The sequence below is a fragment of the Nipponia nippon genome, unplaced genomic scaffold, assembly GCF_047370975.1.
Source record: "Nipponia nippon isolate SJK-2023a ecotype South Korea unplaced genomic scaffold, ASM4737097v1 scaffold_9, whole genome shotgun sequence".
Taxonomy (NCBI): domain Eukaryota; kingdom Metazoa; phylum Chordata; class Aves; order Pelecaniformes; family Threskiornithidae; genus Nipponia; species Nipponia nippon.
The window spans coordinates 8,039,015-8,065,625 of NW_028262413.1; the positions used below are offsets into that span (position 1 = coordinate 8,039,015).

Sequence of the window (26,611 nt, forward strand, 5' to 3'; positions counted from 1 at the left end):
TTTTTAACTGAAGTCAGTCTAATATCTCATTTCACTTGCCAACGCCACAGCAAGATAGCACAAACATTACAGCCTGATCCCTTTCCCAAAGTCAGTATGGGAAAAGCTTGTGTCTGACATCCCAGGCCCATTTGACCAAGTACTAGTTCGCTGTTACTGTGCTATTGCCTCAACAGGAAGCCAGAAATAGAATTAATTACATTAGCATATGGGACTTGTGACGTAACTCTCCCGTTTGCTGTTTTTGGAAGGGAAGGAAATCTGAAATAATTACTATCTGACTATAAATTACTATTCACTTCCTTAAAACGAGAAACTTTTCTGAGGGAAAGAACGAAGTCAATGTTTTACCCTGAGGCCAAAAGCAAAGCTGACAGCTTAAACAGACTTCTGAAAGAGCTCAAGGATTGCTCAACCTAGAAGCAAAGGCTTAGGAAAACCTCCCTACAGATCCTCTGCAATCCTATGGTTACGTGAGACCCAGCAGCACAGAATTTGCCTGAAGACTTGCCTGGAAACTAGACACCTATTATGTGAAATACTGCTGGATGAAGGACTTGAAAACCAAAATAAGGTCACAGTTGGAAGCAAGACAAACAGTCCAAAAGAACTAGCAAAAATACAAAAGGGCTCTAGACCAACAGCTTGACTGCAAAGGATCTGGGATTTCACCATGGACCACTCGCAAGAGTACAAACATTGAGTCCTGTGGAAAAGGCATTCAAAGTTTCTGCCTCAAAACTGCTATAAAATAGGAATGTAACACATATAAATGGTCTGTGAAACGAGTATGATATTTTCCACCTCTGGCCTCTTTGGCCCCCTACCCCATCATTGCCAATTCTAACACTGGGTATACACCTCAAACCACAGCTCAGGCAGCAGCAAGAGCTCATCACCCACCTTGCGCCAACAAGAGGCCACGTTACATGGAAAGGGACAAAGTCAGGCTTCAGCTGTGGTGCCAGACCCTCAACACTTTCCCCCAGGTCACGACACTGATTACACATTAACAAATCCACACCCTGGCAACCTCAACCCAGCCAGCCCTTCCCAAGCATGCGGGAACGCAGTGGCAGGACCATCTCCTGCTTGTGCCATGTGTTCACCAATGACTTCGCGTGCAGCTGGGTGGCATTGGTAAAGAGATGACAACCATCTGCAAGGGCTGAGCGGGCTGGTACTAATTATCACACAGGAACAGGATTGCAATCATCGAGCTGGCAGCGTCAGGCTTGCTCAAGACACAGGGCAGCACTCCTCTGCTCTGGTGGCTCCCCGGTGTCACGTTCAGTGCGAAATGTTGTTAAAGTTACTATGAAAGGGTAATCTATTACAAATTACTCATTAATGCAACTGAAAAATCAGTGACATGTTACTGATTATGCCTGTGTCACGCTAGCTCAGCAGCAAGACTTGGTTCATGCTGCCGATTTGTCTTGTGCTTTTTATAGCAACCTTCTCAACACAACTTAGACACACACAGCTTCTTTTCTCCTCCTCACCCAGATGAGTACATGGGCCTTGGCTTTTTGGAGCTGCTGTGCCTGGCTGCACATGTGCTGCCTCCCAAGTAGTCAAACCGCTTTAATGCCTTGCAACTAAATACCCAGGTGCAAATTTGAGACCCTTTTGTGCCCATTTCTGGCAGGTACTGGGATATGCTAAGCCTCCAGGCTGTGCCCAGCAGCCATCCGTACTGGTAACACTTGGTGGTTTTTGGAAAGTAACCTCGGCAGCCAAGTCACTGGTCTTTCCCACCTCCACCAGCAGTGGCTGTGGGCACAGCCAGCTCTGCACAGGCAACATCTGCTCCGTCCTGCGCTCATCTGAGCCCGCTTCCAAAATCTCACCACTGCAGCACAAATTGCTGGAAGGCCTCTTTGCTGGCTACAGCCCTTTGGCTCTCCTCCAGAAACAGAAAAAGCTCTAATCATCTTCCTACTAGTTTGGCACCATGAGAGTGTTATCGCTGCTTCTGCATGAGGAGTTTTGCCTGTGGTAGATATTCCCGCTTTAAGCATGCTCATTAAGGAGCCAGGACTTTGTGCAAGACCCCCACACGCAGCCCCAGAGCCCACGTCTAACACCAGCCTCAGGATGGGCACAGCCAACGAGCAACAAGTCATGGGAACAGCTAGCGCTCGCTATATATTCGGTCCTTGATTTAGTCATCTCAGCCACAGATGGGTCTTGAATATAAAAGAATTATGAAAAATGAGGTAAGCACAGGGAGGTATTTAAGTAACGAAGCTGGGAAGGAAATGGAAAGCAAGGATCGGGAGAGCAGAAAAGTGAACGCAGTGAGAACAAAGAAGGAGCTGCCCAAAAGAGTTCATTCAGGAGTCCTGCACCAGGGTCAAAGTAAAAGCTGCATGGAATACGCAAAGTTTGGAGCAATGAAATAGCTGAGCACGCAGCAGAAGTGGGGAGACGAGAAAGCCCAACTCTTGCATTTATGCTCATGGCCAGAGGGCAACTGTGGCTCAGTGCCACCAGGCAGGTGGAGGCCACATCTGTCTCGGAACAAGGGATGGCCAATAGGCAGAATGATTGGGTAAAATTCAGTAAAGGGCTAAAGCTATTACAAAACGCAACGAAACTGGAAGAAAAGAGCTCCAGAGAAGCCAACGACTAGAATATATGTATAAACCTATCAATGACAAAAATGTAGGAAACATGAGAGAAAGGAGAGGCAGCAGAGACACAAGATGCGGAGCAAGAGTGGTTTATTTAGGTCATGACCAGAAGCAGCGTCCTGTTGGCATCTGGAGCTGGACATCTCTCTGCAAGACCAAACCTTCAGGGTTTCACATGGAAACTGGTGGGTAGGGCTCACTGGTCTGCTCCTGGCAGGAGGTCAGACTGGATGGGAGGGTCAGAGAGCTGCTGCCGGCCTCCCGAAGCCGGCCGGCACGGCGGGCGCAGCAGGATGCAGCTACGCGCCTTTTATCATCGGAGTCAGATTGTTCCTCCGCGGGGCGCAGGAAAGCTCCACTCTCCAGCTTCGCATGAGCCACTTCCTTTTTTTCTTTTTTTAGGATCAGAACTTCTTTTCTCTTCCTCCTCCACCTCAAAAAAGCGGACATTTAATAATTTGGATCGGAAGAGCTTGCTATCATGAAGTGATGGGTGGTAGCGGCGCTGCACCTAGTGACCATGCTGTCAGCCTGGCCAAGTCTTCATCCCGTCAGGGCTATTCAGTAAAACACAACTAATTATTCTGCCAGATCCTCAACCAGATGACAAATTGATTCACAGTACTAACTAAAAGAAGGGAAGGGGGAGAAATTGCACCATTTCCTATGACTGAAACTACATTAACCCATTACCCCAAGGAAAACTTTGTCAAAAGTTTTTATTGCGGCGGTTGAGCTATACGCCAGACGGCTGAAGTGCATTGCCAAGAAACCCCGGTGCTGTGCTATGAAAGTTCATGTGCAGAGCACAGCTTGCATTCAATATCCATCAGCGTTCAGAGTAAGAAAGATCTTTTTTCAGAACATCTGCAGAGTATCTCATATGTCAGAGGACCTAAAACTGTTATCAGAAACTGCTAATTAAAACTTAACTATATCAAATACCTGTTTTTCTAAGCTGACCTAAGGATGCTGAAAACTAAAAGTAACACCAGGGAGACCACTGGAAATGAAAGCTTTTACTCAATCTGTCAGTCAGCTCACAAGGGAAAGTTTTCCTGGACACTGCAAGAAGTCCATAATTACATCATCATGGCAAGGGCACACCAGTACGTTGCTTATTAATCATTTCCAGGAAGACGACTATCAGAAAGCCATTCTTAATAGCCCCACTGCCCGGCAACGCGGGCTGCCTTGCTCACTGCAGGGTGGGTACTTAGGATTTCCCTTGCATGAATTTCCTCTTTGAGCAAATTTCAATCCCTGCCAGAAGCCTGCAATGCAAACGCACCTTTTCACATGTTCTTCTGACAGAAGGCTGGATTTGCACGACACCCTACAGCTATAACAAACTCTCAGACTCTCACAAAACCATTCTCTTCTGGTAGGAGTGACAGATGTACCCCATCGAAAAACAGTGAGTGCTGCTAGATTTTGCGTTTTCCCCTCTGCTCCAAAGACAAGCGATACCTTCTCTCCACCAGATGTAACCCCAAGGGGAATGCCAAGGTTCAGCACTACCCAAGCTGCCCTGCACTTGCTCCTTAAATGAAGTGACCAAGGCTTGTTCACCATACACATATGACCAAATCATCGTTCCCTTTCAAAAACTTGGACAAGGGCAAAAAGGGAGAGGGAGAGATGGAGGGGAAGAGGACAGGAGGACAAGTAAGACTGTCACGCCTATCTGGAACCCTTAAGCTTGTATTTGAAAGTCGAGACCTCCTTCCTCCACTACACCAAGCAACTGAGAAGAGCAAAGAAACAAAGACAAGCCAAAGGCAAAGCATGTTGGAAAAGAGGAGGAGATATACACCACGTAGGTAATATCACGGATGGAGTATCATTCTTGTGAATCACAATCCAGAAGAATAATACCCTAAATAGAAGCTATGATACACGTAAGTGGGGTGAAACACAGCAGAGACTGTTATAACTGCACAGAGTAAAGTCCACCAGCGAACGCCAGAGCCCTCCCAGCTACCTTTGATTCAATGAGTCCTGTGATCTGCTGCTCCGTTCCTCCAAGGGCTACTGATGCAATGTGCCAGATTCCGTGTTTCTTTCCAACTGTTCTGAGTCTCCTGCATCTGATCTCAAAGAAGGGAGCAGAAACAGCTGGAAGAGAGAAACCAGAATGGCATAGTCCAGCAGCAACCCTTGGAAGAACAAACAACGACAGCCTTGTGAGAGGTACCATTGTCCCCCAGCACGTATATTTGCATGTGGACATGTATCCACATGTCTTCTAGAAGAAACACATGTTGCTAGTGCATCAGCTCTGGCTGGTCACAGAGCAACAGAGCATCTTCTGACTTAGCACGTGATCAGTGCAAGCTGAACAGACCAACAGCTCAACAGCACGGCCACGATCCACAGTCACGGGTGCCAAACGGGTCATGCGTGCTAAATGCAGTCTAAGTTTGGCACCATGCTTCTCCTCCAGTGGTACCTTCACGCCCTGGGCAACTCCACCTACTTTGCAGCACGTGAGCGGCTTGCAGCCTGCACAAGGGAAGCCAGTCAAGGTCTACTCTGTTTAGGCTTTAAAGCTCCTGCAGATCTAGCTGTAGGCCAAAGGAGGAGGGCAAAACAGCAAGTGAAACAGGAGAACCGAAGAAATAAGCTTCTTCGGAGACAACTTAGGTATTTACTGCCAAAGGAGAGGATTAGTTGTGAAAATCAGGAAGTCAACGAAGCAGAGAGCAGCAGGAGGCCACTGCAGATAATAGGGACAGTAGGAGCAAGGCTATTGCTCACCAAGGCACGTGAAGGGGAGATAAAAAGGCTTGTGCTCTTTCATATGTGCAAACACTAGAAAGAGGGAACGAGGAGGTCAGGGAGATGATGCTGGTGGAGGAAGGGCCACAAGGGGAAAAAAAAAAAAAAAGCCTTTGAAAATGAACCATGGAAAAGTGAGCAATAAGGGAAGAACCATCAGGGTTGGCGTTAGGACCTTCTCATTTCCACTCAAAAGAAACAAGACATTGCAACTCGCAACCAGATTTGGGGAGGGAAGACCAGGAGCACAGCAAGACCAAGACAGAAGGATGTCATTTAAAGTACAGAAACAGAATTTCAGACAGAGAGCAAATGAGATTAGGATGGTTAGAAATAACAGGTGGGAGAGGACAGAAAGCAAGTTTAAAGGCTCATGGATATTTAAGGCAAGACAGCCCAAAGGATCTCTTGCCAGCCTTACAGCAGGGATGAAATGGAAACCGTAATGTTTTTCCTGACCGCAACTTCCTCGTAACCGATTCCTAGAAAGCACAGGTGCACCACGTCTCTCCAGGACGGCAGTACTACCACAAGCCCGGTCCTAGCGCGCGTGGTACCATTTCTAGAGGCGTCCCTCAACTCCACATCCCTTCTGCCCCACACAAACCTACTAATTACTACAAATTAGTTCCCTTTCGTAAGTGCCAAGTCATCAAGGGCAGTAACAAAACGAGTACCTGGAGTATCACAAGTCTGCCTGTCCCCTGAAGCGTTGGTTGGAGGTGTCCGGTGTCGGTAGACTAGATGTGGTTTATTGTGCTCTTCTTCATACTCCTGTTCTTCGAGCGATAGCAGCGGCTCTACGAAATAGTCCCCATCGTCAGACTTGAACGTGCCTAGCTGAGAGGGACCAGAGAGGAACAGGCGGTCAGCTTTGGGCGATGACAAACCATGGAGCAGGACTACCCAAGAAAACCAGTGGTTAAAAAGGGAGGTATGCAAGTGCCCGGTTCTGCAACGACCCCTGCGAAGGCATGGGCTGGAGCTCCAGCTCCCGTCACACCGCTTGCACCCACACCAAGCTGCACCGCTCCCTGCAGCCATCCTGCTGGAATGTATGGAAAGCAAATTACTAATCCATAGGCAGGGAGCATGAGAGGGGGATGCCTGCCAGACCCTGTCCCTGTGCAAGTGACATTTACCAAGCCACCCCTGCGCAAGCAAAGACAGTGCTGCAGCGTGCTGGAGGTCTCAGTGCAACCCCATCGCATTGTGCTGGTTTTCATACAGCAGCTCTCCCTGAGACAAGCTTTAAACACATGTGTAAGGACCAGAGAGAGGTGTCCAGCCAGTGAAATCCCTGCTTATGAGAAAACACCAATGCTTCTAGTTGCACGTGACTATGAACATCGGGATTTAGTGGGTAAATAAAAGATATCCAAGACAAAAAGCATCCTGCAGCCATCCTAGACTGGGAAGCATGGCCAGTAACTGGGAGGGAGGCCTGCCTGGCCACACACACGTGCACCAGCCTGGGTGAACATGCTCACCCAGGAGAGCTCCTGGACCAGGTGGAGGCCAGCAGACATCTCCCAGGGGAGCATCTGGGACGGGCACTCCGGGGTGCTGGAAGGCACCAGGGCAGACAGAAGGGTCAGCCCTGCTGGGAGCTTCTGCTCCTCCCCTTGCCGATATACCCCTGCATAGAAGGGCACCGGGATGCCTGCCTTCACCTCTCCTCGGGCCATGCCCCTGCCCGGGGTACAGGACGGAGCTGGGGAGCCCCCAGTCATCCCTTCGCAGCCCCCGTCGGCACCCCGGGGCAGGCAGGTGGCCATGCCCGGCGTCTGCGCCCGCTGACCTGCCCCCCGGGGTGCCGCTGGGTGGCACTTTTTCCCCCAAAACCCGCGGAGCAGGAGGGGGTCACCCCGCTGCCGGAACCCGACGGAATAATAAAAGCGGGGTGGGAGAAAGCCCCGACCAGGGCGAGCCGGAGCCGCCAGCCCCATCCCGCAGCCGGGGGGCGGGGGGAAGAGGCCGCCCCCCTCCCTCTGCCCACCTCCCTCGCCCTGCTCCTCCTCCTCCTCCTCCTCCGCGCTTCCGCCCCGGCGCGGCGCCGCCGGGCGCCCGGCGGGGCCGGGGCCGGAGCGGGGAGCGGGACGCGGGTCTCACCATCCCGGAGCAGAGGCTGATGACGGCGGTGTGCCGCGGGCGGGCGTTGACGTGCCCCCGGTAGAAGCAGTGCTTCACGTCGGCGTCGGCCGCCTCGGCGTAGAGGCGCCGCTGGTCGGCGGCGGGCTCGCCCAGGAGGCTGACGGTGAAGAGCGGGGCGATGAAGGCCGAGCTGGCCGTCAGGTTGAAGAGGAACTGCTGCCCGAAGGCGGAGAGCCTGTAGTGCGCCTTGGGGGAGGCGGCGGCCGTCCAGGCGTCGGGGGCAGCGCCGGTGCTCCGCCGCCGCCGCCTGAAGTGGACATCGATGGGGAAGGGCTCGCCAAACTCATTCACCCGGGTAGGAGTCACGATCTCGTACTCGCTGAGCTTCTCCAGCAGCTTGGCTGCAAGGGAAGGGAAGCACATGCCCCTGAGCGGGGAGGCCGAGCCCCCCACCCCCGGGGGGCGGCAGCCCAGCACCCCCCCGGCTTCCCGCCCCCCCTCCCCGAGCACCCCCTTACCTTGCCTGGGGTGCAGCTTCTGCCTCCTCGCTCCTATCTTCAAGCCGTCGATGAAGAGCGTGGTGAGTGCCAGCGCCAGCGGCGCCAGCTGCATGGTGCTGCGCGCTGTCCTCAGAGGAGAGCAGCCTTCCCCCGCTTTCCTCGGGCTCTTTTCCTCCCTCTTTTTCCTCCCTTTCCCCCCCCCTTTTTTTTTTTCCGCCCCCTTTCTCCCCCCTCCCCGCCCCCCGGTGCGCTGCCGGGGGAAGGCGCTGGAGCCGGGCGGCGTTAGGGGCGGGCGGGCCGGCGGGGCGCGGGGCGCCGGGGGCCGCGCATGGTGCGCGGGGGCGGACGGGCCGGGACCGACGGGCCGGGACGGGGGAGCCGGCCGCCCGCCCGCCTGCCTGCCTGCGCTCCCTCGCTTTCCGCCTCTCCCCCCGTCGGGCTGGTGGACGGGGCGCTCCCGGGAGCCAATTTAAGGGGGCGGGCTCCATAGATCAAGCAGGAGAAAAGATCCCGCCCTGCAGGAGCAGGGACAGCCCTTCCTCCCCCCCCCCCCCCCCCCCCGCACTTCCAACATGTCACTTTCTTTCATTCCCGAGGAATGCCGGAATCGCAGGTTTTCGCCAAGAAAAGCCCTCGCTGTGGCTGGGCGGGGGGGGCCGAGCCGCGGCCCCGCACCCCCGGGGCCCGGGCGCCCGCAGCCGCTCCCCGCCGGCTCCTTGGCAAAGTGGTTTTAAAAACGCAAAGTGGCCCGGGCAGAGCGGCACCGGCTGCTGCCTGATCTGCCAGGCCCCGGGGGGAAGAGCCACTTTGTCACTCACCGGGAGGAAAGCCCAGTTTTCTTACATAATTGATGTTTTTCCTTCTTTTTTTAAGACAGCTCGAAGAAGCGCACCGACGATTGAAGAATCCCCCCCGTGTGACACTTCTTACAGCAGTTGTTTTCCTCTGCATTTCTCAGATGTGAAGCGCTTAGAACAACTTTCGTTTAGGGTTATTTTTACGTTGTGCGGTTTTCAGGCACCCTGAAAGAAAAGGAAGATTATTTTCTTATCTGAGTTTATTTTGTTTTGTTTTGCAGTTTGGAAGTTTTCTATAAAAAATTTAAGACATCCTTTAAAACTAAACGTAATTAAGCATTGTCTTCTACCCTTCCGCAAACCAAAACCCAGACCCTTGGTTTTGTTGGTTATTTTTTTCAAAATGGGGAAAGATGCAATGAAATTTAAAGCCTGTAGGCAAGGCAAAAGAAAATAGATGGTTGGAAGTTCAGATTTACACTTCCATAGAAAATTTCAAAGTTCTATACTTTCTTCGCTCAACTTTGGGACAAAGACCAGAAATACCAGCATTTTCTGGAGAAACGGAAAGCTTTTTTAAAAAAAAAAAAAAAATCCATTCAGAATCCACTTCTGGGCAGAATAGCACCTCCTGGCTCTTCTGAACTAACTGGTGAAGCCTTACAAACCTCAACCATTAGCAGTAAATTATTAAATTTGTACAATGAATATAAAAGTCAAAGTAAGCAAAGCATCACCTGCAAAGCCATGTGTCTAACTCTGCGGCCGGCTGGCCAGGGCTGGGCGGCCCTCAGCTGAGGACAGTGCAGGAACCTCCCAAGTCAGCACACCTTTAGGGCAAGGCGTAATGGCACAAAACCTCCCAGCCTGGCATTGTGCCCATGCTTATAAACCATGGTTAATTTAAATCTAGGATGCTTACAAGAAGATAACTCACCCATACTGGCTTCTGGGGCTTGGCAAAGCCGGGCTGCTTCCAGGCTTGAGTTGCCTTGCGTGCTGTCAGCTCCGACAACGGCGTTGGGTCTTCTCAGCCTTAGAAGCCTTCGGGCTGGTGTGAGCACAGCCACGGCTGCCTGATGTCCCCCAGTTCTGGGGAGCAGAGGCGTCTCCTTGCTTCCATTGTGGGTGTGTAGGGGCAGTGACGTGCCCATCCTGGTAGGTGTCATCTACCGCCAGGAGCGGCTCTTCCCAATAACCAAATGTGGTCGCATCTCCATGCACTCACCTATTTATGAGCGAACCTGGACCAGATTTGCTTTTAATGCTGCAAAGGGCCTGCACAGTAACATCTTCCTATCCTAGCAGCTAATTGCTTGCTCATGCACACACATTGAGAAAGAAATCCCCAGAAGAGGAGAAAGACCAAGCTATTCTAAAATAACTTCAATCTGCAAAGCCTGCTGGGGCTTCCACACAAACCTCTGGCTTGCATGGCCTTTCCTGGCTCGGCATGAGAGAGCGTGGCATCCCCACCCATCCCACACTGAATTGTGTCCTGATTGAGTCGGAAAAGCCACCAAGGTCCTTGGCTGCTGGATGAACAAAAAGAGGAATCTCGTAACATCATCACATAGCAGCCCAGGCTTCCCCCCAGGGGTGTTTTCTTGCTCCGATTCTTTGGGCTTTCTCTGTCTCATCATCAAATAAACGGCTTAACTCGTAGCCAGAGCAATATCTGCTCCCTGAGCTGTGGTGCCGCTCCATGGGGCTAGCGGGAGCACCCTGTGTGTTACTGAACCCTGATGGTCTTCCAGCACCTCCCCACAATTTCCATGTGTGCCCCAAACCTTTCGGACTTCATGGGGAGAGGGATGTGGGGTGCTTGAGCTTGGGATACGGCCCCAGAAGGGAAGGGGGAGGCTGTATCCTGCACTTAGGTGGATGCAGACACGTATCCCAGGAGTGCCGGGGTGAGCCGGTGCTGCCAGTTGGGTGTGTTGAGCGATATCAAGCTGCCGGTCAGCAAAGGGAGAGTGAAGAAAAGCGAACCCAGTTGCCTGAGGAAGGAGAGAGTGAAAAGCTGAGCATAGCATTAGAGCTGAGTCAGAGGGGAGGGGAGGAGGCTTACGTGGAGCTAGTCCTGCCAGTGTCCTGGGGGAGAGGGGTGCAGCCACCTTCGCTCATCTCCTCATCCTCCCATCAAGGATGGTGTTGAGAAACAGTTCTGCTGCTGTTTTATCTGGGTTGCAGAGTGCCCCAGGGCAGCTGCTGTCCCCGTTTCACAAGCACCCTGCATCCCACCACTCCCAGCCTCAGCATCCCCTTGTGCCGGGTCTGGTGCTGGCGGGAGCTGCCTTGCTCCTGTTCAGCCCACTGACGCAGGAAAGCCTATCAAAGCTTTGCTTTTTTTGCTTGGTTAGTTTTCTACAAGGTAACCAGTTAATTTGGCTCTGGGGTGGGGTTCAAAGATGCTCAGGAGCCAGCACGGGGTGAGAAGTGGCAGCACATACCTGTGACTTGGGTAGGTTGGACCTTTTTCATTTTGGTGCTGAGCTGAATGGAGCGAGGCCGTCTTGTAGAGGAGCATCCACACAGGCTCGCTCGCTGATCTGAAACCTTAGCACATACAGACATGAGGGCAGGCAAGAAACAAAACCCCTCCATCTTTCAGAAGACGGGAGCTGACCCATGGAGGGACTAATTAGGTCTCAATTATGGGGCAGAGTTGGGAGTGGACAGAAGTGCTCCCAGGACAAAATCCTGGCTTTGCAAGGGCACTAAATATGTTCTAAGAGCATGGCATTACCTACTTACAATGCCGTTTCCATTGAGATACAGAAAAGTTGTATGTTGTGCAGCATTTTGAATCTTTACAGCTGGAGATTAGGAAGTGCAGAAGGAAGGCTCTAGCGTAATAGGTTACATGGAGTTTAGAGAAGCTAAGCTACAATCTTAAATTCAAATAACTTTCCTATTAGGAAGGATCTATTAATACTTACGGTATGGTAATTGTGCAGACTCCAAGTCCTCACCCAGTCAAAAGTAACCCCTAAGAGCCCATACCTACCCATGGAAAAATCCCCTTAAAACACTGGGAATTTTGCCTACGTAAATACTGCCAAAGTTGAGCTGCAAATGCCTCTTCTATAAACTACAAAATGAGAACTTGACCACAACAGCAAAACTTCAGTGGGAAATGTAAGGCAGTGCACACCACTGCAAGAATGCACTCAAGGAGCCCAAATTTCCTGCGGTTTTTGCACTGCTTTTCACCCTCGTTACCGTTTCCTTTTCCCATAGGTGAGGGCAATCCCCAGTCACTAATCTTTGTTCTTTGCCGCTCGGCCTCTCCGGGTAAGCGTCATCTTCTTTTATCTGCTGCATCCACTCACTTGCCCAACGATTATCCCAGAAGGCAGACTGTTTCCCTTTGATGGTTGCTCTTCAGTGCCACAAGATAACCGAAGACAGCAAACATTTTCTCCTTGTGTCTAATCCGTGTGGTCAGAAAGTGAAAGATTTCATTCCCTTCAAACAGACGATTGCTTGCTGGCTGGATTTCAGCCTCTCTTGCTCATCTGCCTATGCTTGTAACAAGGATACTGCTCTGTGCTGCCTTTCTCAGTTTGGGAAGCTATTCTGCTCGCATAAAGGCTTCTCTTTAAAGGAACGTTTTCAGCAGTTGTGTCAAGGCTGGATTTTTAAGTTGTTTTAAGCCTTTCCCGTTTGTTTGAAGGGGCTGAGACTTGCAGGTTTTTGGTGTATACTCAATTTTCAAACTTGTTATCTGTGCCAAGCTAACTGTTTTGGTCCTGGTTAAAAGGATTTAAATACACAGTTTAACTCATCTACAGTAGCCATTTAAGCTCCTGCTTTCTCCGTGGGGCTCTCTTCTTACCCTGAGCCATGCCCTGCATAGCGTGCTGCTGCCATCGAGGTCTGAATTGCTCGGTTGCTTTGGAGTTCGCTCCTCCAACCCACAGAGGGCTGGAAAGTGGTACCTCCAATTCACAGTGATAGCAGCACAGCACTTCTATCACTGCTGTCACAACTTGCCCTCTGCAGGCCTGCATCCTGGTCCCCATTTTAGGGCTGGTGGCAGAAGGAGATGTGAAATGATGCGCTTGGATGCTGCAGAGAACTCAACTCTTGGTCCCATCCCAGTCCCCTGAATACCGAGATGTGCACGTTGAAGTGACTAATCCAAGGTCACCCAAGCAAATAATACCCAAATGTCCTTCAGCTTGGTCCTGGGTCGAACTGTGCAACTCAAATGTCTTCCCACCCAGTGCATTGCAGCGGGAGCTGTATCCTGTGGAGCCATCCCTCTGCACGGAAGTGCAAGCTGGGTGCAGTGGAAATACAAGTATAACCCTGTCCTTGCAGGCATCACCCCTGCTCCTTGCCTGGGTGGGGAATCGCCATGTGGGAACAGAAGGTGAAAGAGGAAAAGCAAACAAGTCTCTCTTATTGCTCCGCTCACATGCAAGAAAACTGGCTCTCAGTTTGCCTTAGAAACAACTTTGACCCTGGAAAACAGATACATGAGTAGGAACTAGGGACTGGGTGGGAGGAACAGCAAAGCCCACGTAGACGCTGCAAATGTGTGGGATTTTCGGCTTCAGGTCAGCACGGATGGACATAATGACCCCTTAAGGCTTTCCACTTAAAACTGCTGGTTCCAGCTCGCCCCTCCCCGGCTCCCAGCATTGCCACAGACCCTTCGCACACTGCTCCTTTTGCTTACACCTCTTATCTGCCTTGTGGAAAATGCATGCTCAAAGTAGCCCAACTTCTGGGTCGCACTGCAGCCTGGCAGTTTCTTTGGCTTAACAAGCATTTATGGACCCCATCCCCTATCCCTTTTACTACAAGTGGCAATCTGGGCCAGGTCCTAAAGTAGCTGAGAAGCACTTCATTTGGATCTTCCCATTTTTGTGCAAATTAAGCCATCAAGCTAACATTATATTGGTTTACCTTTTGTGTTTGACACGCTATAAATCAAACAGGACCTGCATACACTCCTTTTGACTTGTGATATTATGTACATGTGCATCTATGCTGTGTTCCAGGTGCCTTTGCCAAAACGTTAACAGTAATACTAGGAGGACTAAACAGAGCAGATGTTCTGTAATCCCACACCGAAAGGCAACGTGGGAATGTTGGAAGTTCTGCAGGTACAAAAAGCTTTACCCCTCGAGCCATGTACTTTTATTCATATAAACTAATTATCATAACAGCTCTGCGAGGTATCGCCATCACCTTGTGAAGAGGAGACTGAGATGGTCACTTTGGCAAAGGACACAGAGTTGTGGAGCTCTGACCCTGTGATCAGTTCTACCCTCCCACTCAAACGTGCATGCAGGGTAAGTGTACAATGTAATATTTCAGCACAGGAATCATTAAACTGTAAAACTCTATTTTAGGAGGGTTGTTTTCATTCCTTCCCCAAATAGTAGATCGTCTCCAAAGATAATAAAATACAAATATCCATTAGAGTAGGAGAAAAAAGCTAAGCAGCTTTACAGATACCAAGTTCTTTTTCCCTCAACTGTTTGATTTCCCTATGGGTGTCACAAGGTAGCCAGCTAAAAGCAGACATCTCCCTGGGTGAAGTGTTTGCAATGATGATGTATTTGTACAGTGGTAGGAAGTCTATACCAGTTATAAAACCATCCAAAAAATTGTCAATGGCTAAAAAATGGGAAAGTTTTAGGCCTAATCCAGCTCCTGTCAAAATTCATCAACAAAACTTCCGCTGACTTGCAGAAGTGCAGAATTGGGGCCTCGGTCATTTCCAGGAGCTATTTCACAGCATCACATCATGCTCGTTAATATCTACCTGACAAGCATATATACCACGCAGTATTTCATTACCAAGATGCAACCGCTTGAAAAAACATTTCTCCAACTTTGAAAAATGGCTCTGCACCCTAAGGTGCATCACCAAAAACCAGAGCATTTTGAAACGCTGCCCAGGTAGCTGAGGGTTGCCAGCATGGACTGGCACAGGGAGAGAGAAGATAATCTAATGGTAGCTCCATCGCTCAGTACAACTGCTGGCATCACATTGTTACTACAGCCAGGAGGTGCACCAGACCAGAGCAGTGATGGGGGATTGCTCCCTCGGCTGCTAAAGGAATAAGAATCATAGAATACCAGGTTGGAAGGGACCTCAAGGATCATCTGGTCCAACCTTTCTAGCACAATCTAGACGAGACGGCCCAGCACCATCACCAGCTAAGTCTTAAACGTGCTCAGCATAGCAGAGTCAACCACTTCCCTGGGGAGATTATTCCAATGATTGACTGTTCTCATTGTGAAAAATTTACCTCTCGTGTCCAATCGGAATCTCCCTGGGCGTGACTTGTACCCGTTACCGCTTGTCCTCACCACGTGACTCCTTGTAAAAAGGGAGTCTCCATCTTCTTTGTAGCTCCCCTTAAGTACTGGTACATGGTGATGAGATCACCTCTAAGCCTCCTTTTCTCAAGGCTGAACAAGCCCAGCTCTCTCAGTCTATCCTCATATGGCAGGCTTCCCAGACCCTTGATCATCTTGGTGGCCCTTCTCTGGACCCCCTCCAGCCTGTCCACGCTGCTTAAATGTGATAGTGCAGATGCAACTTCCAGCAAGTCTCCAACTTGCTGAGTCTGAGGTGTGCCGAGGAAGGAGCTCTCCTACACATGCTCCTACACCCTTGCACCCAGTCTCCTCATTTCCTCCAAAACCAGCATTGATAAGGAACGGACCAGGGATGCTTAGGCAGTAGAGAATCAGCATATGAACGTGTGACAAAAATCCAAAAAGGAGATTCAGTTTCTCCCCAATCATGTTGTATTTGCCCTGGATGAGCAAGCAGTGAGCCTGTTCTATTTTCAGCTCTACAGTCAGCAACAACCTGCCTCTTTCTCATGATGGCTATCGTCCCGCGTGAGCAGCTGGGCACAGCTAACACAGGATCCCTTGCTCCAGTTTGTGCCTGGATCATTGCTTTGCTGTCAGGTGCCTGCAGCCTTGGCTTTGTTGCTTAACTTCACTGTCAAGCTCTGCTTGTGCAACCAAAATAGGGCACTTAACAGTGGGAATTCATTGTTTTTTACATGAAGGAGTTAGGCGAGATGTTAAGAAACAGGCTCAGAAGTAGTGGGATGCAACAAAGGGAGAGCAAACTCTGGATGATCTGCAAAGCTGAAACAGAGTTGTCCTCTCCTTCCCAGCTGTTTCCACCAGCCATCTCTGCTCCATGCCTTCCTGCCTTCTCACTCACTAAATACCTTTTTTTGATGGCAAAGGCTGTGCAGGAGCAAACCTGGAAACCATACGTTCCTCTCGCAGGTGTGGGGAGAGCTACCTGAATGATGTGAATTGGCTGCAGCCTTCCTAACTACATTCATGTCATGCCACTCAGGCTGGGCTGCTGTAGAGAGAATTAATGGAGTGTAAATCCCTGTTTGGGAGTACACAGCGTCTCCAGCTTCTCCCTGTAACTCCTTCACTCCCTTTGCGAACCACATGAGGAAGGGATCTTCCCCAAAGAACCACAGCTGGATGTTTTGGGTCATGATAGAAAGCCGTGGAGTATTCACACAGCCAGAGCTGCCCGGCTGACGGGTTCAGAGCTAGCTGTGATACTTCCAAGGGAATCTGTAGTCCTGAGACTAAAGCCTGCTAGCAACAATCCTCTTTTAATGTTATTGTATGGCTTGGCTACAAAGATAAGGCACCAGATGGCTTGGGAAGAATTTTTAGGAGAGAGTTGTGCTGGTATGCCTGGAAGGATCTTGAGAATTTACGTTTACAATAGACTATTTCTTTGGAGGTGAATGTTTGCCAGGATCATCAGTTTTAATTACTTAAAATGTAGGCTGTTTCTAAATGCAGGCAGTGTTAAGAGGAGGGTTTTTTTTGTCTTAGTTTTTTTCCTGAAGAGAGGACAGCCAGCAGGAATCCCTTTAACTTTATAGGTAGCAGCTTGATTCGTGGAGACTAACATTAAGCAGTTTTCATCCCAAACAGTATCTTGCAACACTTTCTTTCACTGATGAATTATTCATTGCACAAGCAGGTATTTTTTTTGTTTTCAGTCAATGAAGTAAGCAGCTAATTTTGTCAACTCTAAGCACAAAACCCCATGGATCAGTCCTCAAAATTCCTGAGACTTTTAAACCAAACCTTACTTTGTCTTTTGGTTACAAGGAGGGATGAGTTGGGATAGGATCCATAAGGATGCCAGTAGGAATAAGCAGTAAGGCTGAAAGAGTTAGCTAGCAATCTGCCAGTAATATGGATGTTGTTTTCACACACCCAACTTACTTCTAAAACAAAGTGTGATCAGTTTGCAATAAGGATTATAGCACTATTACCTATAATATCAGGGGCTGAATTTGATGACACCAGGAACAGAGCTCCCATATACCCAGTTTGAGGGCATGACATTTCTTTCCCAGCCAGAAGTGTTATCCAGATGTAATTAGAGGATTTGGACCATTTGGGCCTTCCTGATAACCACGACCCCGCTGGAGCTCCTCATCACCTGCAGGTGCATGGCAGAGCTGAGAAGATGCGCACACGGACAGCACATCTTGTATGCCTGAAGATATGGCAGCTCTGCTAAGGAGGTAATTTCCCGTCCTATGATGCATGTATATTGGGATATATATGTCATATTTTTCAGGCCTCTCTACTTTCTGCATACACTAGAATATAAATAACATTACTGAATGTTGGTGATGGGAATCAGGCTCATGTTTGTGAGCCAGCTGTTTCCACGTTTTCTCCCCATGTTTTATTAGCTTAATTCTTAAATATCCCTAACATTTCCATCCAGAATTTTTAAAGGGAGGAAGCATGACTTGGAAATGACTGTAACATGAATGGATTTATTGACTTAACTGACATTGTTTTGACATGACAGGGCCTACTGAGGGACCAAGACCCCTTTGTGCTAGCTGCAGAACAAACACAGGACTGAAAATGGAGCTGGTATCAGAGTTCCCCTGCCTTATCACACTCAGTTAATGCGTTACTCCACGCTAGCCCGCCAGCTAAGAGTGGCATTTGTTACAGGGAGAGGGAAAACTGGTACATAGCAGCAGCGTTGTTTCTCTGTACTGTTTTCATAGCAGGTTCCTGCCCACAGCTCTTTGTAACTCAAAGCCTATATTCAAACCAGAGGATTGTCCAAATCTGGCTATTTCATCTACCAAGGTGGACGACTGTGTTCACGCAACACCAGGACAGGCAGATGCTGGCCCATGGCTGAGAATCTTAGACCCATCGTAGCTTGTGAGCCATGCTGGCATCTCCCAGCACCCATGGGTCAACCAAACACCCTAAGAGCCAAAAGGGTACCCCCTCCAGAACAGATGTGTAGTACTGGACTCATTAAAACAAATGCATGCTTATCCTGTTTGATTCTATGAATGAATTAACCCCTCTGAACAGTGAGAATGTAATTTTATAGCCCTGGTTATGTATATATAAAACCACCTGGTTTAGAGCAGCAGTATCTAATTGACTGCATGACATTTTTTTTGAACACCACTATGAACAGAAAAAAGGCCTCTGGGCCAGGAGTCAGCAGTTTTCAAGACTTGACATGCTTCTACTGAGAGCACCAGGAGAGATCCAGGGTTACAACCTCTCTGCTGCTTTGGCAGCCTCATAACAGCTCTGACCAAGAACTGTCACCATGGCCCTTCTTTCTTGCAGCTCTGCCTGAGCCACACTCCTGCAACCCGCTGCACAGCAGAAGGAATGAAAGAAGAGGTTCTGCATTGCTTAAACATATAAGAACTGCTGCCCTATTGGGGCCATTTCATGCCATCTCCAGGGCATGCCAATGGTGAGCATTCAATGGTGGGAGGGTAAGAACAAGGTAAGCTCACAGCAGCACCTCACCTGAGCACCAGTCCATCTTCTGGGGATCTGCCATTGGCTGCCCCTCTGCTGAGCTGCTCCAGGAGGAGAGGGACCCAAGTCCTGCCTGGGGGAGATACAAACATCATCATCACTCTCACCCTTTTGCAAATGTAGCGTTGGTGCTGAAAAGCTTGACCTTGCACTGCCCTAAGGTCTGACACTGATACCAAGCGTGATAGCTTCCACTGAGCCCCCAGAACAGACATGGCTGTGAAAATCCCAGATTAACAAATTCTGATGAAAAAAAGCCCCACCATAGTCTCAGTGGCATGCATGTGCAGCTGGACTAGGATTGCCTATGGCTGTGAGCTTTTAGCAGAAAGGGCTGTGAGATCTTTCAGTGCATGGAGCTATAATTACAGCTGTCAAGGACAGAAGTCCCTTTCACTTTTCTGCCCCATCCCCGAAGACTTTTCTCATGCCCCAGCCCTATCCTTGTGTCCTTCCTTCAGGCCATGTCTCATCTGTCCAGGTCACCAAGGAATTGGGTTCCCGTGCTTAGAAACCAGCTCTCATCGACAGATCTCTCTCTTTCTGCATCCATTGAAATCTATAAAAATAAGACAATGCATGAGTAGCTTTCAAATCTAATTATACTTGCGTTTACTTGGCAGAATCTTCGATATTTTGCAACCAATTTATGTGACCCAGCAAAGAGCTTCCAGGAGAAGACATGAGCGTGTGATACAGTGACATGGATGTCTGCTGTCAGTCTGAAATGCGGTACAAGCGTGCACTTCTCTATCCAAGCCCTTTGGCAAAAGTGTACGTAGCTCATTTCTTGATTTCAGGAAATAGGTGCAAATGCAACTGCCTCACCCTGCAGTCGGAGGTGTCTGGAGTACCCTGCAAGCGTGGGTACAGCAGTGCCTGGCCTTCATGCCACAGCCATGAGCCCCCTGGCCCCGGCTGGCGTATGAGTAGCTTGGCAGTTGGAAAAATTCACACAGAAGATTTTGCAAGCACATTTGCTGGTTTAAACTTTGTCCTAGAGGCTGAAGTCTCCTGCAACTGTGAGAAAGGAGGCTCCTTGTCGTTTATAGCTGAGGTCAGTGGAGGGCCAGAGCAAGGAAGTTTGTATTGCAGCAATTTGTACCTTATCTTGTTTATAGATGTAAACAGAAGGTTTACGCTTCCGTTACTGAACACTCCTACACCAAAAATGTTCAGTGCATAGAGGAGGAGAGGGATAGGCAATGTGTGCGCACACATATTTCTTGAGCATATTTCGAGAAATATAGTTAAAGAATCTGGTGTTTCTGAAGTGTTTGGAAATTAGGACTCCCTTGCACTGATTGGAAAAACCAATCCCTTTGCAGACTACTGGGGTCATTCCAGGATCTCCATTGGGTCTAGACGTAACTCTTATGGACTTGGGTCAATATCCATTGAAGCCAAGAGTCCTTTCATGAGCTTTAGGTCACTCCCAATTGCTTCTGAAGTCATTGCCCAGGCTTTTCTCATTTTAGTCACAGTACCAGAGTTTTGTATCATTTGAAAAGCTCCAAGGCAAGGGACATATGGAGCCTACAAAAGCATAGTTATTGTGCTAGCTAGCTCCAGTCCCATGCCAAGCAAATTATTCATGCACGCTCTGTGGATAGGAGGCACTAGCTTTCATGTGGTTATATGGATAAAGGGAAGAGAATTTGGGCCACTGACTCAGCCTGTCAGCAATGTTTCCCCCTAAACACAGCCATGGAGCTGCAAAGCAGATTTCTCACAGCACTGACAGTGGGGCAGTACTCTCTTTGGAAAATGTGACCCCTTATTTACATGACTTGGAAACCAGTATCATATAAGGGAGCCAAACTCTTCCAAAAGTCTGGCCTTTTGATTATAACCTTTCATGAAAGTAGGGAATTGAACAAAAGCCGCTTAGAGATAGCATTTCAAATGAGAATCAGTCGGCTTGCCTGGAACAGGAGCAATAGCAAACTGCCCAGCCTGTTAGGGACATGACCATGCTATATGATGCTGCGCTCCTGCATCCAAAAAGAAACCTGACATTCAACAGGTGTTCTGCTTTTTGGGTAGTCTCATGGAGGGAGGAGGAGTTTGAGGAGACATGCTACAAAAAGGTCCTTTAAAGGCACCTACTTTTCCATTTCAGCTCCATGACCAAAGTGCTTTTTTTTTTTTTTTTCCTCTCAGCGGATTTTATTCAACTACCATTGCAGTGGCCGCTGCAGAGTGCAGGGTACAATCCTGCTTCAGTCGTCTTTGTGTCCACTTGGCAGAAATCCTGAAAACCCAGAAAAGCAGATAGTTGCTATTTTCCTCCATTTTTATTTTCCCCTTAGAAATATTTCTTATTTGGCCTTGCCACACTGCGAAAAAAAATTTCTTATGATCCTTTCATAAAGGAATTAAATTTACTCTATTATTTTAGTTAGTGGAAATAGAAAAGCCAATCAGCTGACTGTAATTGTACAATAAAGCCAAGAGTAGTTCATTTCAATCCTTGTTCCATAATACTTATATAATTCAGGCCTGGAGACAAAAGCACTAAGGTCATGGATTAACAGTGGCTTAAAGTTGAAAATAGCCTGAGGAAGTAAGGATGACAAAGTAATTACTAGTGGGCAAATCATATGTTAATGGGTATGGAATTATTTAGTGTATGACATTTAATCAATGTAAATGGAAGAAATATAAAAGCAAATTCAACTTTTAAGGTCTCAATGAATATATATATATATCTCTAGTCTCTATAATTGAAATAGATCTACAAAAATTAAATTTGAAATTACAATATATTAAAATAAATGATTTTGTAATAATTAAAACAGTTGTTGAAATAGAGATAGTTCTCATGAACAGTGCTTTATAAGTTTGCTTTTTTCAGTGATGTATAAAACTAAAACCTGTGCCATTCAACTGAGGTGCCAAGCAATTGAAAAACACACTGTGCAGAAACACATCCCTAAACACCTGCCATAAACTGTACTTTTCTAGATAAAAGATCACAGTTCAGGGGTAAATAATTTTAGCAATTCACTTTGCTATAGCGTGTGAGGTAAATCACATCAAAGCCTTCATGTGCACACCCAAACAAATTAGCAAAAGTCCATAACAAAAGCTCTGGTGGGGTCCGTACTCACCAGTGCTGGAATTCCACAAAACACCTAGCAATGTTTCATTAGGATCACCTATTGCAAGAATTACAGCTGGTACAATAATAATTGCTGTGCCAAAGATAATTGCAGAGATTGCGAGGGTGCAAACCACAGGAAAACTAGAAAAGGAATTCTGTGACAAGAATGCCATGCAGTTTTTCCCACAACAAATAAGGGAAGAAAATTAGATTTCTAAACAGAGGATGAATACTTATTTGCCAGCGTAAAAGCTACTGCCTGCACAGAAACCATCCTTCAGAGCCCGTGGGATGTTCAGAACAAGGAGCAGCTGAAGACATCCAAGGAGAATAGCGGCAATTAATTTTTTAGTGCTTCTGTGCTAAAAGAAATTACACCTGCATACATTAGCATTGGGTGAAAAAAAAAAGTAAAACACATCAGTAAAAACGCATATGAACTAGCTCTATTATTGATCAGACCACCTCTAGCTGTATTGCCCAGGACGCGTCTTTGAAGGCAAGTGCCTTGTCTCAGTGATTGGGACGTACTGAAAGAAGTTAATCTTGGCCTTAATTCATAGCTCAGTCAGAGCAGAGAGTTTACAGAGACCATTTGGGTCTTTGTAACACTGTGGTAGTAATAGCAGAAATAAAATCACTGTCTTGGGATAATGTACCTTCTTTTATACAAACATTTCATCTCAAAGTCTTAAATAGGCAATAAACCAATATCTAGTCTTATAAGTCTTCTTTGTTTATGTTCATAATGTACCAACCTACCACATACATTCCCCACATTCAGAACACCTAGAAACTTCTATTTATTAGTAACCCATCCCAAAGTAAATGTGCCATGAGTCAAAGATAGTCTTTTCTGAAGAAGGCTGCTAGCCAGGTCCTGTGGATACAGGAGGGTAAGATGCTCTTGATTATTTAACAAAAAATTTAAAAAAGGATAAAAGGAAATGAGTGTTTTCCATTTCAGAAGTTAATTTTTGCACACCCTTATTCAAAGCCATGTTTTCTTCATTCAGATATAGTTTGTGACCTCAAGAAAATATCCACCGAGACCTTTCTTACTCCCAGCCTTTGGATGCCAACATCATCATTTGGAAGATGATGAGGCATCGCATCCTGTGCCCATACACACAACGCAGTATCTCAGGCTGTTTCACAGTGTTTTACCTGTCCTTCAATTGCCCCATCCAGAAGCAAAAGGATTGTTACGTATATGTAGTACAACTTAAAGACTGCTTAGCAGGCTGGTACTGATTCTCTGTGTCTTATGAGCCACGTAATCCTATTTAGTGTTTTAGCTGTTTCATACATGACTTGGTGGCTCTGTGCTGTTCCTTGTCCGGTGGCAGTAGATTATAATGCCTTTGGCATGCAGCACTCAGCTAAGGCAAGCATTGAAAGCGTTAACTCAAAGGCAGGATAATGTCCTATTTGGTTGAAGTAAAAAGTAAATAAATACAGGATTTACTGCAATTTAAGGCTTAAGATGAGATCAGATGCCTGTCATCTCCAAACACCTCTCAATCAGCAAAAAATAATCCTTCACAAAATAGATTGTTGGGTTTTGGTGCAAGTTTTTCTGGAGCAAATGGAGCCATATATTATTCCCCTGTAGAGTGGAGGGAGGTCAAGTATAAACTCAGCTGAAAACTTATCCAGGGCTTCTGGCAAGTGTGGGCCAGAAGCGTGTGATTTGTGCTGCTTACCAGATCTCTGCATTTCATGAATCCCAGATGATGTGCAGGGGGATCTCTTTAAAAGGATGCAGGAAGTTAGAACTATCATCAGCTAATGAAGAAGTTAGAACTATCATCAGCTAATGAAGAGGGCAGGGAAATGAAAACGGAGCTAAAGGAGAGCGGGCTCGGAGCTCTGCTCCTACTGCACACAAGAGAGGACTCACTCATGTTCCCGGGAGTTACTGCATTAGAGCCACCTGCCTACAGGGTTAACTTTCTTCCCCTCTTTATTTCAAATGAGGGGAGTCAACCCGACCTTTACTTTCAGATCTGAGAGAAGCCTTGAAAATGAGAACAGTGAAGCCGTCCAAATGCAAACACTGGCTACAGTAGACCTATTTATAAATAGTTTAGAAGAACACCATGAACTGCAGAAGGAAGGGAATTTTCTCCCCCCCCCAAGTTTGCTGCCTCAGTGAACACAGTGGCATGCTTGAATTTGCTTTCTTACATACCAGGAGGCCCGTAGCAGAAAATGAAGTTAAATCCACAAATGCGGGACCCGATTCAGTCAAGTGGCACCAGCTCCAGTTTTGCTGCAGTACATGAAGGGGCCGTTCTGCAAAGCAAGTCCCTGGGCCCAACACAGCCCTTCAGGCTTTTGTTAGTGATCCTGCCTCACAGGAATGGCCCCTGCACGGGGCTGCAAAGGGAAAAAAAAAATCCCAAACGGAGTCAAGTGGCAGGGAGAAAATCAGCCTCCGAGAACGGAGGGGCTGGGGACAGCCTCCCAGGCTGCCTTCATCCTTCTCTTCCAGCTCTCTCCAACCTAAAAAGGTTTTCTGTTATAGGGTTCATAAAGAATAAACAAAGAAACAAACCACTCAACCGGACTGACTGCAATACTAACATTAAAAATTCAGAAAGTGACAAAATAACCCAAAATAGCCCCCACCCAAGCCCTCATGGATTCTCATAACAATTCAGGTTTACCATAGCCCCTGACTTGCTATACAACTCTCACTCATGTCTACTATTAGCACACTTCTGCCGGGCTGTTACTTTCAGTTTTGAACCTTAGCCCTACAAGGACTTGTCTGATGAGATAGTTAACCTTTGTTTTAAAGGATGTCATAAGTAAAAACAAACTCTGGCCTTGCAAAGCTTCCCTGTTTGTATTTTTTCCCCCAATTACTAGGAAAAGTAATCCAATAGATTAAATTTCCCTTTCTGAGAAGTGTTATCTAATGGTAAACCACTGCTGATGTCACCATGCAGATGATACAGTCACTAAAGTGCAGCTACTTGGTCAGCAGAGATGGCTCAGATGCTTGAAAAAACATTGCAGAATGAGCATTTAATCCCTTTTCTGTCTGCCCTGCACACATAAACACAGGATCAAGGCAGCTTTCTGGTGCCTGACAAAGTTAGAGCAGATCACAGAGAGAGTCAGTTGGGCATATTCTGCATTATTTCAGAAGAATACCTAGCTACCTGTCATTATTGACATGCCTTGGTTTCTCCTATCTGCAGACATCACAGGCTCTCTCACCCCTGTTTGAATCACGTCACAGATGCCACTGGAGCATAGGAGAACTGGGAATAGAAGTCAATTAAAGGTGAGATGCAGAGAAGAAAAATGCGCATCTTTAGCACATGTCTATAAACAAAGGCTAACTCACTTTCCCCTCTTTTGCAGGTCACTGAAAGTGGGGTGACTTTTACCAACCCAGCCATTTCCAGCTACCTTTATCTTCTGTTTCCCATCTCATTTCTCCTGAAGCCTCTCTAACAAACTTCACGGGTGATTTCTGGAGTCAGGGTGGCGTCTTTGTATTTGTATTTCATAGCCCTCAGCAGAATTATTTTCTGTGAACTCATTTAGTTACTCCTGAACTCAGGAGGCTCACAGACAGCCAGCTGTAGAAAGGACTGAAAATGAGATTTTTTTTTTTTTTTTTCTTCCCTGCTATAGGTAATAGTCACAGACAGGCTCCACTCTCCAGCCAGCTGCCTGAGACATCCCACTCCATTTCATAGGAAATGATCTTGTATATGTGTTAGCTTGAAGGGTCATCGAGCAAGTTGCTGGCTACGTCAATGGCAGACTTGCTCTTCTAGGATAGCTGAGGCTAAGTTACTTTAATTTCTCACTGGTCCACTTTTGAATTCAAGGAGAATAAGAAAAAAATAAAAAGGAGAGATGGGCCCACCGTGTTTGCCAGGCATGGTAGCCCCCACCTTGGACAATCTGCTGCTGAAGAGGCAGAGTCCTCAGAAGTTCAAGCATGTCTCAGGGCCTCTGCAAATCAGCTCCAGCAGGACCCAGTAACATCTGCGGTGACAAGGAAAGGAGCCCTGAAAGTGCTTGTCCCTGCACCAAAGTCCCTGACGTTACTGGCAAAGCACCTATTGAATTTATTGGCTTTGGATTAGGCTGATTAGAGAAACAGCTGGAAAGGTGAGTGTCTTTAATTAAATGGACAACAACTCATGAATTACATTAGATGCCTCACAGTAAAAAATAAACTGTTTACTAATAATGGTTTTAAGGCTCAGTTCCTGTTTTAAGCAAAATAAATTTAAGTAAGCAGTCCCAGCTGAGCTTCTGGTGGGAGGGAGTTTACTGGAAAAATTAAACATGTTGAAAAAAAAAAAAAGCTACTCAGAATTTATTAGTGTTCATTTACCACCTTGAAGTTTTAGGAGGAATGTAGTGCAACCTAGCATTTGTACTTCAAATGTTTTCAGGAGCCACTAGCAACAGGCATAATTCTCCTCTGGAGGAGAATCAGGAATCTTAGAAGCTCCCTCATTTCTTATTTTCTTGATACTGTAAATATATTTTGTATAGACACACATGCGTACACACACTATGTATATTTTTATATATACACACACACACTTATATGTACTTATATATATATATACACACTTATTCCTGATGCAAAGCAGTTTGGGAGTTTCCCTCAACAAGCAATGTGGCAGCTGAAACGTGCCCAGTTCAAGGTGGCAAACTCTCCAGAATGCACGACACGAGATGGAAAGGACAGCAATTAAACACCGTTTTTGTTGCTGAAGAAGGATCAGTTCCCTGTGATACTTCAAATTCCTTCTGTAACCATGGGTAGATGATTTAGTGCCAGATGTTCAGGGG

General features: G+C 47.4%; 1 protein-coding gene and 1 long non-coding RNA gene across 9 annotated transcripts in view; one reads left to right on the plus strand and one right to left on the minus strand.

The window, feature by feature from the left end:
• ADAMTS9 (ADAM metallopeptidase with thrombospondin type 1 motif 9) overlaps nt 1-8,576 on the minus strand; it is an 87,501-nt gene extending 78,925 nt beyond the window's left edge. For 5 of the 6 annotated variants that reach the window (XR_015701590.1, XM_087745048.1, XM_087745047.1 and 2 more), the window contains exons 1-3: nt 8,033-8,576; nt 7,533-7,915; nt 6,098-6,260 (exon numbers count right to left, since the gene is read on the minus strand). Coding sequence is in view for 5 of the 6 variants with exons in the window: in XM_087745048.1 (XP_087601174.1) it covers nt 6,098-6,260; nt 7,533-7,915; nt 8,033-8,126 (640 nt within the window). In the remaining variant the exon portion in view is untranslated. The remainder of the gene's footprint in view (nt 1-6,097; nt 6,261-7,532; nt 7,916-8,032) is intronic. The other variant, XM_087745050.1, reaches the window with a different exon arrangement.
• Nucleotides 7,729-25,051, plus strand: LOC148050081 (uncharacterized). Of its 3 annotated transcripts, XR_015701592.1 has the most exons (7): nt 7,729-7,869; nt 8,892-13,931; nt 13,995-14,120; nt 17,205-17,375; nt 18,469-18,601; nt 19,293-19,443; nt 24,988-25,051. It is a non-coding gene; the product is annotated as an uncharacterized LOC148050081 (long non-coding RNA). The 3 variants fall into 3 exon arrangements; XR_015701591.1 differs by lacking the exon at nt 24,988-25,051 and having other exon boundaries at nt 19,293-22,319; XR_015701593.1 differs by lacking the exon at nt 24,988-25,051 and having other exon boundaries at nt 17,209-17,375; nt 19,293-22,319.
• The last annotated feature ends 1,560 nt before the right edge of the window (nt 25,052-26,611 follow it).